The 12,292-nt window shown below is 44.1% G+C and overlaps 1 protein-coding gene across 1 annotated transcript; it reads left to right on the forward strand.

Annotated features, from left to right (window-relative positions):
* The first annotated feature begins 228 nt into the window (after nt 1-228).
* Nucleotides 229-11,115, forward strand: LOC149344662 (uncharacterized). The gene is made up of 4 exons (XM_089547277.1): nt 229-240; nt 3,800-4,085; nt 9,205-9,348; nt 9,503-11,115. Exons 1-4 carry the CDS (start codon nt 229-231, stop codon nt 10,969-10,971), a joined length of 1,911 nt encoding a protein of 636 aa, XP_089403403.1. The 3' UTR covers nt 10,972-11,115.
* Nucleotides 11,116-12,292: the final 1,177 nt, after the last annotated feature.

Consider the following 12,292-nt stretch of genomic DNA (forward strand, 5'->3'; position numbering starts at 1 on the left):
CTCTCTGTGCGGCCACAAGACGAACGAGCTTCCTGAATGTCATCACTACAGGTGAACGTACATGCCTTCTATATTTGTCTGCCCCTAACCGTCAGGTCTTGTCCATTATTTTGACTTTTTTTTACGCTCCCTTGTAACTTCTTCCATCACTGCAATGCTTGCTAGAGCTTTTTTTTAAGTTTCTTTTCTCTGGTCTTTCGTCTTTCAATGCCTTACCTCCAACCGTGGATGACTCCCAAGGTACTCTGGTCATGGTGTTATAGCAAGCTCTCATGATGCATGACATGTTGCTACTGACACACCGATTGTATTTACGGGCGCCCGAATTATCGCTGCCGCCGTTGAAGGCTAGAGGGCCAATACTCTTTGAGGACGCTCGTCTCATTATTGCTGCTCTCCAGCCGTAACGAACATGTTAAAGATATCCGTTCTGAAACGTTCTGCACTAGTGAGTCTACTGTACTTCGCACAACTGGGTATCCCTGTGATATGAAAAAATCATGTAAAAACCACAAGATTTAAATCTGTTTTCCTTACGGTTTCTTTATCAGTTTAGTATACTTTAAACATGATTTCCATGCAATGTAGATGACGTCATATGGAAACTGTATGAGCTTCAATCTTTCTGTATGTGTTTCTTGCATAGTCCGTAGTGACTACATTGTTCCGCGTAGTTTTTATGTAAGCCGTACGCCAAACACAGAGTTATAGTAAGCGTCTGTGGAACCTTTTACTACGGATAGCAGCGTTGTCATGCATGCCCATACCGGCTATCACGGCAATTCACCAAACTGACCTGCAATACTTCGAAGCGGCATCCAAAGTCTTCAGTCCTGAAATTTCCGCAAAGCTTTGCATTTTTGTCTGTTTCCATTTTTTTTAAATTTCAATGTTCATTTATTCATTATTGGGGAGCGAGGAAAGGCTGGGATTGAACACATATGCGTTCCTGTCGCAGGTCGCATCCCCTCGTCTACAAGCCTGACAGGGTAGGCTGCACATTTGACCAATAACAAATACAGAAAAGAGTAAACAAACTTCAAATGAAACAGCCTACTTTGCAAGTACACACCTTTCCGCATAAACAGGGACCATATGCATCGCAACAATCATCGCTGAGCTTTGGAATATGAATTGACAAATATTTATTTTTATGGCAGGGCTTGTGCAGTGCATTTCGTTTTATATGCACTGCATGCTTAATGTCGTGATTTCTGATTACCGATGTAAATTCAGTTTCTGACATTTACAGAAGTCAGCCAATTCTGGCAGATTTACCCCCTTGATAGAGAAAGGAACGAGAATAAAAACGTTATTTATTCTTTACTAAATGTTTATATATGTAGTCTATTCTTTTGTGAGCGCCACTCGGTCAACCGGGTAAAATTACTTTAAATTTACTTTTGAACAACTAAACGCAATTCTGAAATGGCTACCTATGCAAAAATCTGTTGAACTGTAGCTTGACTAGGTCCAATCATCCGTGTTACGGCTGCTGTTTACGAAGAAAAAGAGTAAACAAACCTAAAATAAATTAAGAAGAGGTGCCGCCTTGAAAAACACAGCTAAGAAATTGTCATCAGCGGCCTGTATTGAGCCGCTGGTGCAAATCAACGCATTGCTTATTAGCACTTGCCAAGTTCAAGACATCTTTATTTCACTTTACCAGGGCTGAATAGAGGGCGCACCATGTGGCAGCGTCGAAAGACGTTTTTTTCATTTTTGATTGCGAAAACATTACTTAACGCGGTTCCGGCCAAGAATCCTGAGTGAAGCCTCGGAGTAATTCGGGTAAGTTCGGGTTAGTTCGGAGGAGCGTCTCTCAGGCTGTAGCCAATGGGAAGAGGGCCTTGTTAAGTTCGCAGCGGCGTCCCACGAGCTGTAGAGAATGGCAGGATGACCTCGGCCAAACCTATCATAGAAACAGCCTATCAGAAGTAAAATAAAAATTGCCCCGACTGGGTTTAGAAGGGTCAGGGTTCGGCCAAGTGGGTAGTCAATATGAGGATTCATGGCGCACAAAATTGAAGGGACACAACATGAGCGCTAAACTTCCACTGAACGATCTTTATGTGGCGCGGACAACCTTATAATGATCACGTATGGCACATGTATAGATGACTAACAACGATTATCTTGACAAGTTCCTTGACACATCATGAACTTGACAAGATAATCGTTGTTAGACATCTCGTATACCTGTACCTTACGTGATCTTTATAAGGTTGTCCGCGCCAAATAAAGATCGCTCAGTGAAAGTTTAGCGCTTGTGTTGTGTCCCTTCAATTTTGTGCGCTATGGATCCTCATGGGTTTAGAACCCACGACGGTGTGAACAGGTCAGCTTCCCTGGCCACTGCACGAGAGCACTATGCTATCGCCGCAGCCGATCACGCCTCGTGTTAAATTCAACACACTCTCGCGCTATACATTGCACGCCGGTGTCTTCTTCGACATCCAACTGCGGGTGCGAACAGACCAAATCAGCTTAGCCTCGATCAGAGCTTAACCTCAGTCTAACATCGTCGCCAGACGTGCCGCAAAGCAGAACTATGTGCCAGTCAGGATAAACAGATGCTTTCGCGTGCCTTCCACTTCTTTTTTTACCACTTTTTTGCCACATTTACCTTTTTTCTTTCTTTACGTGACTATAAAAAGCTGGCTCAATGCGACATCTTTTTGGGTATAATGTAGAATCCATGTCTTAAATAGCAGTTATGAACGCAGAATAAGGTAGCTTTGGGAAGGAAGCCTCAGGGTCAAATTTCAGAACCTTTCTGGCATCAGTCAGGATGCCGTAAGAGCGACTCGGCTGCCTTAGGTAAATTTTTAAATATGCCTTATTAAAGAGCCCTAGTCAGGCCTCCCTTGGAGCGCACTTTTCTTGAGGTAGACAGGTACTAACTTCATGCTTCCGAGCGTCCCTCCTTGACATGAACGCATACTTCACTGTACAGCCACTGGTTCGGCGCTTGAGCCGTGCGGCGACTCCGGCGTATGCAGTGCACCGAGTTCAAAATGGCGGCTTCACTCGTGCTTGACTTCGTATCCACAGCCTGCACAATTGACGACTTTGCCAGATTTTTTTTTTCGTATGGTTGAGTTCGCGCACGATAATGTGTACGCGCACCAGTCTTCGACGATGGTTCGTTAACACTCCCTACTGCCACTGCACCATAAAACTTTCACGTTGCCAGACTGTCTCTTCCTGCCAAGCCATCAAGAGAAATGAAACAATCCGCGTAAAATTCAATAAGTACAAACTTGCACTTGTTCGCTTCTTATTTTTCTCTTTATACAAATATGTTTCTATTTTTATATTCTGATTCTAGGCACCAGGCACGTATGGGCCGCTCCTCGTAGCTCTGAATTCTTCCTTACCTATACAGCAGCTAAGAACGATTGTAAAATTTCATGGCGCCCTTCGATGCCGCCATGGAATTAAGAAGCATGGAGCGCTCCTCGTTTGAGTGCACTGCTAAGGGTTGTTCTAAAATTTTGCCCTTGGTCCGCTAGTCAAAATGTTCCCAACAGTTGTTGCTTTCTTCTAAAGGTTTTGACACGACCTCATGTGGAAATTTTGGTTCATTTTGAGGTCTCGAAGTTCTACCTTCTCTGTCCGCTCTGTACCATTAACAAAAGTTTTGAAGCTTGATGACGGCCACTGTATCCGCTGTCTGTCTCAGTGCCTACTAAGGACTGTCTTATGAATTTAGCGTGGTTTTCGATGTCTTTTAATTGGCACCGAGGAAGGGAACTCTGTTGCACGTACAATAACTAGGTTTTTCCTGCCATCCTAGGCTGGCCAGAGTACGCTGCCTCGTCATGATAAAGAATCCCTCGGAGGCCCGTTGCCATGTCAAGAGAGCTCGAAGCTTGAACAGGCATCCGTTGGAACCTCATCGGCTCCTGATGGGCCGTTCTGCTGGTTTATCGCTGCGCTAACGTTCGTGGTGAGCCTCCTGTACTCATCGTTCTTCCGCTGCTCCTCCCTCTTCTTCACCTCCATCTTGTCCACGTACGGCGCCACCAGGGCTCAAGCAGCGATACCATTCGCCATCTACGGCGGCATCGCAAACCTATCAAGTGAGTGCACTGCCTTTTCGCTACAGGCATTCACAGATTAAGAAGGGACACTTCACATTCACTTCAAGGTTTAGGCCACCACCATAACCTCTATGCCATTAACGCCTTCACCCTGAGCGGTTCCCTCCAGCGAAACGTAATTAAGTATCCATGCATCGCATTTTATGTTCTGCATTCATTTCTGACCTGTTTGCTTCACCTTTGCACTTGCACATGATAACGGCCAATTAAACATGTATCACTCGACAGATTCACTTCACATCATGCATAGCTGCACGTTCGAGTGTTATCACTAAGAGTGACGCAGGTTCTGACGTACTGCTCGGTCACAATATTTATTTATTTATTTATTTATTTATTTATTTATTTATTTATTTATTTATTTATTTGAACATACTGCAGGCCCTTTTAGGGCCCATGCAGGAGTGTTTACAATGCATCATTGATCAAACAGAGTAAAAACAAAAATTCAAAATTACAGACATATTCTCTGACCGAAACACAAAAAGAGTAGGAGAGAATTAAACAGAAAAGTCAATTTTTTCGATATAATTAAGAAATATAGGAAGATGTGAGAGATTATATAAAGAATTTAGCGGCAGATTCTGCGATTGTTTTTTTATATTTTTAAAGGTTACAACACGTTCGATAGACCAAAAACTGAAGGGGGCACTTAAGCTCCTCCTTGAGGGTATGACGCGACAGCTTCAAGGGACACTGAGGAGAAATTGAAGTTGGCTTGTATCGATAGAATACCAGCTCTTAAACAAAAAAAAAATAGCACGCTTACTGAAAACAAACCCCTTGCAAGTTAGAAGGAAGCAAGAACTAAAATACAGATATCGCCGCCAGAGGCCAACCCCGCAAGTACAAGCGTGATGATGAAACATGCAGAATAGTTTTCATGGATCTCTGAGGCTGACAAAGGGCATGAAGGTTACGCCCTTGATCGAAATTGAAGTATACAAGTTTTGTTTTGAAACCGCTAGTGCGCTTTTATCGTACGACGAAGAAGGAAAAAAGACAACCTGAATTTTTGAAGTTGAAGGTGGTAAATCAACGCTCTTAACTTTGCACAGAGCGAGAAGATGTGTCTTCATCTCATTCTGTGTAAAGTTAAGCGCGTTGAACCACCATGAACAACCTACTAGGCCCAATTCTCGCTATTTGGAAGTTGAAGAAAACCTGTAATGGAGGCGCAACAGGCAGCCAGATTAGTTTCAGTATGTTTTAGGGTGTTTCGCTGCTATGCGTTTTGTGTGGCCGCATGGTTTCATTCGCGCCTGTGTTTACAAATGTGGAGCCGCAGAGGACCTCCAATTGCCTCTCCAAGGGCTCCTTGGACGAAGTTCACGTAACGGCACGTACGTGCGACAAGGAAAAAGAGCTCTGTATAGCCAATGTTCAACGCGTCTCCACGATATCAAATGCGCCGCTCGGCGTGTTCCCTTCGTCAACGTACCAAGACGCCGGGCTGCATAACCAGCCCTACGAGAACTATTATTACAGAATCTAAATATGTGTGCACGTACCAGTCGCTACCCATCAGTCGTGACGGTGGCACGCCGGTGGCAGCGACGCTGACGACTACTCGTCGCTCGGACATACTTGCCAGACCCGCTCCTCAGCCTTCAAAAGCATATCTCACGCTGTATGGTGTCCAGGTCGCTGAAGTGCAAGGAGCAGTTCTCTGCGAAAACTTCGTTGTCGGAATCGTTAACACGTCCATTCTAACGTTGGTGCAAACGTAAACGAAGCGACGACGGCTGATAGGGGTCTTCAACCTCCGGCCGGCAGAACTCATTTCGGCTGCTCCTAGGCGCCAGCAATCACGGAGCCTCGGTTTCTCCGCACTTTACGTCACTTTTCTACTGTTTCCTCATCCGAGAGTCCCGAGTTTGAGCCGGAGTGAAGGGAAAATTTTTTAACTTTGAATCCAGATCTTTTAGCAATAGGTGCATCTTTCGCTGCCGGACAAGAAGTAACAAAGCCGCAAAATGTCTATCAGATTTTACCAAAAAAAAATTGACAGCATTGTCTTCTATCTCTCTTTAATAGGTTAATGCCCATATATGCGGAATTGGTACTTCACTACTTAACATTCGTACTTGCCTGGGAGTCGTCACACAACTGGAGCGGTGGCGCAGCGGTTAAGCGATGTGCCACTACCCAGCGATATAAGGTGCTTTCATCCGCGAGGCTTGTGACATTCACGTTGTTCTTCCTGATCATCACCTCTCTACGAATAATTAATTTAACTACCACTTGCCACGTTGGGAGCTAAATTCATGATTCAGTATAGTTTAGTTTAAGGGGGTTTAACGTCCCAAGGCGACTTAGGCTATGAGGGACGACGTAGTTAAGGACTCCGGAAATTTCGACCACCTGGGGTTCTTTAACGTTGCAGAGGCGGCGCGAACACAATAGCTTCGCTGGTCACTGCATGAGAGCGCTACAGTATCGCCGCCACAGCCGATCACGCCTCGTGCTAAACTGCGACATACTCACGCGCTGTGCATTGCAAATCGTCGTCTTCAACTTCCAACCAGTTCCAGCGAGTGGTTTAGCTAACCAGGCTAAACACATGCTTTCGCTCGTCTTCTCGGTTTAGCTATGTTAAAAGTCTGCCATTTTTTTTAGGACATGGGGTTCCTAACAGTCTCGCGTTAAAATCGTTACCTTCCCTTGCACGCAGTTTTGTCCTGTATATTTTTTGCATCAAATTCTTACGGGAGCGTATTTAATGAGTGGTAATAAATCAGTTCACATTTTATAGAGCTGTTTTTTCATGAGGGTAAAATTTGTACCTTTGCAAAATGCAGCTGCTAAGTCTACGAGACCTTAATGAACTTTTTGGAACTAAGAAGGTTTCTTTCAGGCAGCACGTATGTCGTTTTCTTCTCTTGTCATGCCTAAAAGCATTTATAAAAGGCAAAAAAATTCCTACTTGAAATACTCGAATCTTTTTTGTATACGTCGTATGAATTAATGTGCGCTATGCTATAGATATAAGCGTCACCAGCGTATTTCATATAATTCATATATCTCTAATACGAGTTATTGTATGGGTTACGGAAGTGCCCCGTATGAATACATAGCTGCTACATGCAAGTTCACAATTGTCGCAAAAATATCTCTATGTGGAACTATGTTGAACCAGTGAATTGGGGCGAGAGAAGCAGACGCGACACGCGAGCACATTTCAGCTCATAGGTGTCTTGTATCAGCAGGTGTCTGACGGGAAAGAATAATACACCGCCTCTTGAGTGCCACGAAAAAAATTATCCATGTTTCGCATGAGCTGAAATTTGCTTCATTTAGCTTTATACATGGCAAGTTTTCTCTCATAAGAAAGCAGGAAATCTCGTGTAATTATTTATGCAGTACACATGCGCCCTGCATCCATCGCATGCGTGATTTGGTCACACTTACGTGGTATGCACGAGATCCCTAATACCACACTGGTTTTGCTGTGATACACCTGTTAACGACTTCACAGTATCTTTGAAATATTGCGAATGAAGTACTACATAAAGCGCCACTCTAACTTGCATACTGGCTACAATTTCCGCCCGTGTTTAACAAAGTACTATGCAGCCGTTTAAAAGCCGTCCTGAAGATGTCTACGCAGGGTTTGTTGTTGATGTGTTGGTTTTTATTACATATAATAAGCTAAGGAGATAATCTGCCGAAGGCTATACCTACATAGAATAAATATAACAACCAAACTTTCCAGGGAAGGACGACTATAATGTGGATGTTTCATTGCGGTCTCCATGGGAGAGGTTCTAAGAGAAAAGAAAATAAGTAATTTATTTGCAGCACACCTTAGACACGTTAAACTACTATGCGCACGAAAATGATATATACTATAACAACCAAGTTCTCAGCTTTGAGATTTGCAGCAGTTTGATTTTTAGTCTTCTTTCCTCAAACCAGTTAATACAGCACTCTTAGCAACAATGCATCAAGGAAGGCCTGGAGAAAATTATCCTGGCTAAATAGTTGTTTATTTCCTCGTAACGCGGCTAAAAGGAGAGAAAGTATTTTTGCATTAGGACACACTGAGTTAGTGCAGTGTGTTCTATATATTCAGTGACACGCTATATTTTTTTCTCAACTTTCATCAACCTCTGTGCACCAAAACGTCAAGTTCCGAAGTTTATGTCAGTAATATTACAAAGTTTGTGTCGCAAGTACGACGTCAGGGGAAAAGACGCGACAGGAAGAGTAAAGTTCAGGTTCTTCTCCTTTTCTTGCACCAGAGGTGCCCCGCCAGAGACGTTTTGTTCACTTGAAGACTGAAGCGTTCCTTCGCACCAGGGGTGCCCCGTCAGAGACGGTCTTGTGAGGATTTGAGACGCAGGGATAAAGGGAATACTCGAAGTTTTATATACAAATATTTACAGCATATACAAGTTAAGGCACTAGAGACAAATTAAGCAGCAAAGAGATACACAACAACAAAAAAATGAATCCGGCTAACACTAGGGGAGGCTCCTACTCGGCATAGCCGAAGATGCATAGCACCTGACCTTAGCGCAGAACCCATATTCCGGCTCTGGGGCCCGGTTTTAGAGCCCTAAAGTCCCGGCCCACATTTGGTGGCTTCCAATCATGTTACAATGTTCACATGATTGGTTTATTGAGAGCCTGGCCAGCCCTCCAACTACTGTAGGGTAAATCACCCTCTCCACCACAAAATAAAAATAAAAACAAACACAAATACACATTCGTGCCAGCACGTGCGCGAATCGGTACCGCGGGGGCGGGGGGACACCCGTATTTCCCGGCGCATTCGCGAGCGGCCGCGTTCCGAGAAAGGAGACGCTTCGCTTTGAGCGCCCCCAGCCGCGCTGCGATGACCCCGCGTACACTACCGATCCCTTACAGGAAGTTAGGTGCCGGATGATATTTTAACAGGAATATTGTAACGAATAATATTGCAAGAAGTTTGCGGAGATATGGTGGTCGGAGCTGGCAAAGGACAGGGCTAAATGAAGATGCATGCAGAGGTCTTTGCTTTGCAGTGGGTGTAGCCAGGCTGATGATGACGATATCTCCTGACATGGGGGTCATTTTCAGACATATGACGCACTCTCCGCTTTTTTCAATTCAGGTCTTCCTGCTGGAGCACTAATACACACCTTTGGCGTGCGACGCGCTACCGCCCTTGGAGGAATTTTAATTTCAGCAGGATGCTTGGTATCAGCATTTGCGACAGGGGTACCATTCTTGGTCTTTTCGATTGGAATTTTGGCAGGTAAGCCGGTGACTGCAAAGCCGAAGTAATTCGAGTGCTTCTTCTTTTTGATGTTTTTTTTCTGGCACAGTGACATGGTTATTCGTTTATCACTCAAAGTTCTTCATTGGAAGAGATCCTTTCAACTACATGTGCCACGTGTACACATGTGCAGGTTCCGGACATGGAGTCCTTCTGCCATGCTTGATCGTGCTGATCAACCAGTACTTCAGGAAGAGACGAGGAGCAGCTCTTGGTCTTAATCTAGCTGGCTCATCCACGGCATCATTGTTTTTTACGAGCATATACGAGTGGTCACTTGCGCAATACGGCCTGAAGATGACATTAGCTCTTGCAGGAGCCACGATGTTAAATATTCCAATTATTGCAGTTTTCTTTCGCAAGCCGCTCTGGGCAGATGCAGAAGTGCAAACAAATAACGCCTGGACGCATCATGGCGTGCGTCTACCAGGTGATGAGGAAGACAGGTCTGTGACGCTCAATGCCTACAGTAAGGGCGCCGATTACACATCGAAGCTCCCATATGTGCCATTCTCTGTTGCAAAGGCTGCTACCTTGAACGTTCTTCCAATAACAACTCAAACTTCCGCTAAGGCTAGTGAGCCATCAGCAAGCGCAGTGTTTTCTGTAAGCAACGGGCTTTTCAAAGCACCGCCAAAGGTTCAGGTCATGAAAAGCGATAAGAACGATACTCGATATCAGGCATCAGAGCTGGAACCTTTTCCGATTACAGAAACTGTCCTGGGCGTAACCAGCCTTCAGGATCACCTCAGGAGTGAAAAATACTTTTCTGCTGAAGGTGGGAAAATGAATGGTCAGGCGAGTTCGCCAAATATAGGAACCACTTCTGGCTTCGTAAATCTTACTCAAATAACCGAAGACTGTGATCCAAGCTTTGGGGATCTTGCTCGTTCGTGTGTCTTTGAAGCTGAAAATATAACAAGCGCGAGGACGCAGATCCCTGCAGTTACTATTGCCACATCTCATACGCAGGAAAGTGTTGTTAAAAACCATGACAAATGCGTACAGATTGTTCGCCCGATAGTTGCCTCGACTGTGACATTAAGACGCTTCTCAAGCGAAATGACATGTGCAGCTAATCAAAAATCCAGATCTATATTAAGCAGCTTGAAGCAAGTCTTATCAATGCCCCGGTTTTACGTCCACGTTCTGGGATACCTTTCGTATACATTTTTCCTTGACACACTGATGTCAATAATGGTAGACTGTGCCATGGATGTGGGCATGAGTGCTGCAAGTGCCACGCATGTAGTCACTCTTTTCTCGGTTACCGACACAGTAGGCCGGCTCCTAATTCCCCTCCTCACAGACCGTGGACTCCTGGCACCTTTGAGTCTGATGACTATTTCATACTTTGGTATGGCTGTCATTGGTATTGCGGCACCTTTCGTGAAGGTGAAGATCGCCTTTTCAGTGCTTCTCGTTCTGCTAGGGCTACCAATGGGCTACGTAATGGTCGCTTTGCCACAAATCATCTCAAGTGAGGTCGGCCTTCACAACCTTCCGATCGCCTACGGCGTCGCAGCAGGCGTGACCAGCGGGGGAGCGTTCGTTGCACCTCTGGTTATAGGTAAGGTCTGTATAATAGCGGCTTGTAACTGAGTTTCAAGCACCTTCGATGGCACCTATACATTTAGAAGTGAACATTGAGAGCTGTTTTGAAATGTAATACAAATATTTACATAGCAGCGGGGCGAGCTTTGTGTTGAGCCAATTCTTATGATTAAAAGATTCATTTTCCATCAAATCTCTGCATTATCCAGTGGTGCTTTTCTTTAAAACTTGGTTGTTTAATTTTGCTGCAGGAGTATGTGCAAGTGGCATGACACAGAAGAAGACGACACCATTTAACATATTCAAAAAGCAGATTAATTCTGAGATATAGGACATTAAATAATTCAACAACACACATCAATAATTAAACCAAAGTTGGAAATAGTTTAACGTTTTGGCAACATGGCATATGGAAGCTTTTTTCGGCGTACGTGACCTAATTTTTGAAATGTTCTTGGAGATGTAGAGGTCAGTACTGCGGCATCATAATACAATTTTTTATGGACACTGTAAAACCGAGAAATCATATAAACCCTTCAGCTCCTAAAGTATTCACTGATATGTAACCACTTTTTCACATTTTTGAAAACTGGGGCCGTTCATACCATCGGTCAACTTAAATCTCTAACAGCAACCAGGTGCCTTACAACATTTATTAAATAATATTAAAAATTTCATTTCCAACGTTACTAGTGCTATGTACTCTACTGACGACAGCGAAAAAAATTACAGGACGAACAAAAAAAACCATGCGTTGAAGCAGATCATGGCGTATATCATCACAGCGACAAAACAGTTTGTTGTTTTGAGAGGTTGAAATTCTCCGATCAAAGCGCTAGTGAATTCTGCAAATTTCACATCTCCACCCGTCACCTCTATCTCTTGCGTTTCTGTAAGCAAAGCAGTATTTGTTCCAAACACTCAGTTCGCACATAAAGACATGAGTAATAAGTCATTTAATGAATTATCGTGGGAGTTATTCATGAAATAATTAATATTTTATGTATGAAGTGTGCACTACGCCTTTCAGCAGTACCCTGTTTAGGAATGTTAGTTTGATACCAGTAATGACTTAAGATTTGTGCTGCACTATAGCTTCAGGTGTACGGTTGGTTTGGTTTGGTTTGGTTAATGGGGCAGACCGTTTTTGCCGGCTAGTTGGTTCATTGCAGAAAAAAGGTGAGTACTGCGCGAACGGTGCACGACAGCAGATCGAGGTACAAACACGACAACACAGGCGCATTGGTTGGTTTATGGAGTTTCAGGGGTTTTTTGTATGTTATTTAACACCTCGAAGCGACTCAGGCTATGAGAGACGCCGTAGTGAGGGGCTCCGGAATAACTTCGACCACCTGGGGTTCTTTAACGC

This window comes from Amblyomma mixtum, chromosome 5, assembly GCF_055824585.1.
Source record: "Amblyomma mixtum isolate Tamu chromosome 5, ASM5582458v1, whole genome shotgun sequence".
NCBI classification, from domain to species: Eukaryota; Metazoa; Arthropoda; class Arachnida; order Ixodida; family Ixodidae; genus Amblyomma; species Amblyomma mixtum.

What these genes read in the sequence shown, in the direction of transcription:
- LOC149344662 (XM_089547277.1), top strand. An exon ending in CGGCATCGCAAACCTATCAA is followed by an intron (nt 4,086 to 9,204) that starts GTGAGTGCACTG and finishes TTTTCAATTCAG; the next exon opens with GTCTTCCTGCTGGAGCACTA. An exon ending in TTCGATTGGAATTTTGGCAG is followed by an intron (nt 9,349 to 9,502) that starts GTAAGCCGGTGA and finishes ACACATGTGCAG; the next exon opens with GTTCCGGACATGGAGTCCTT.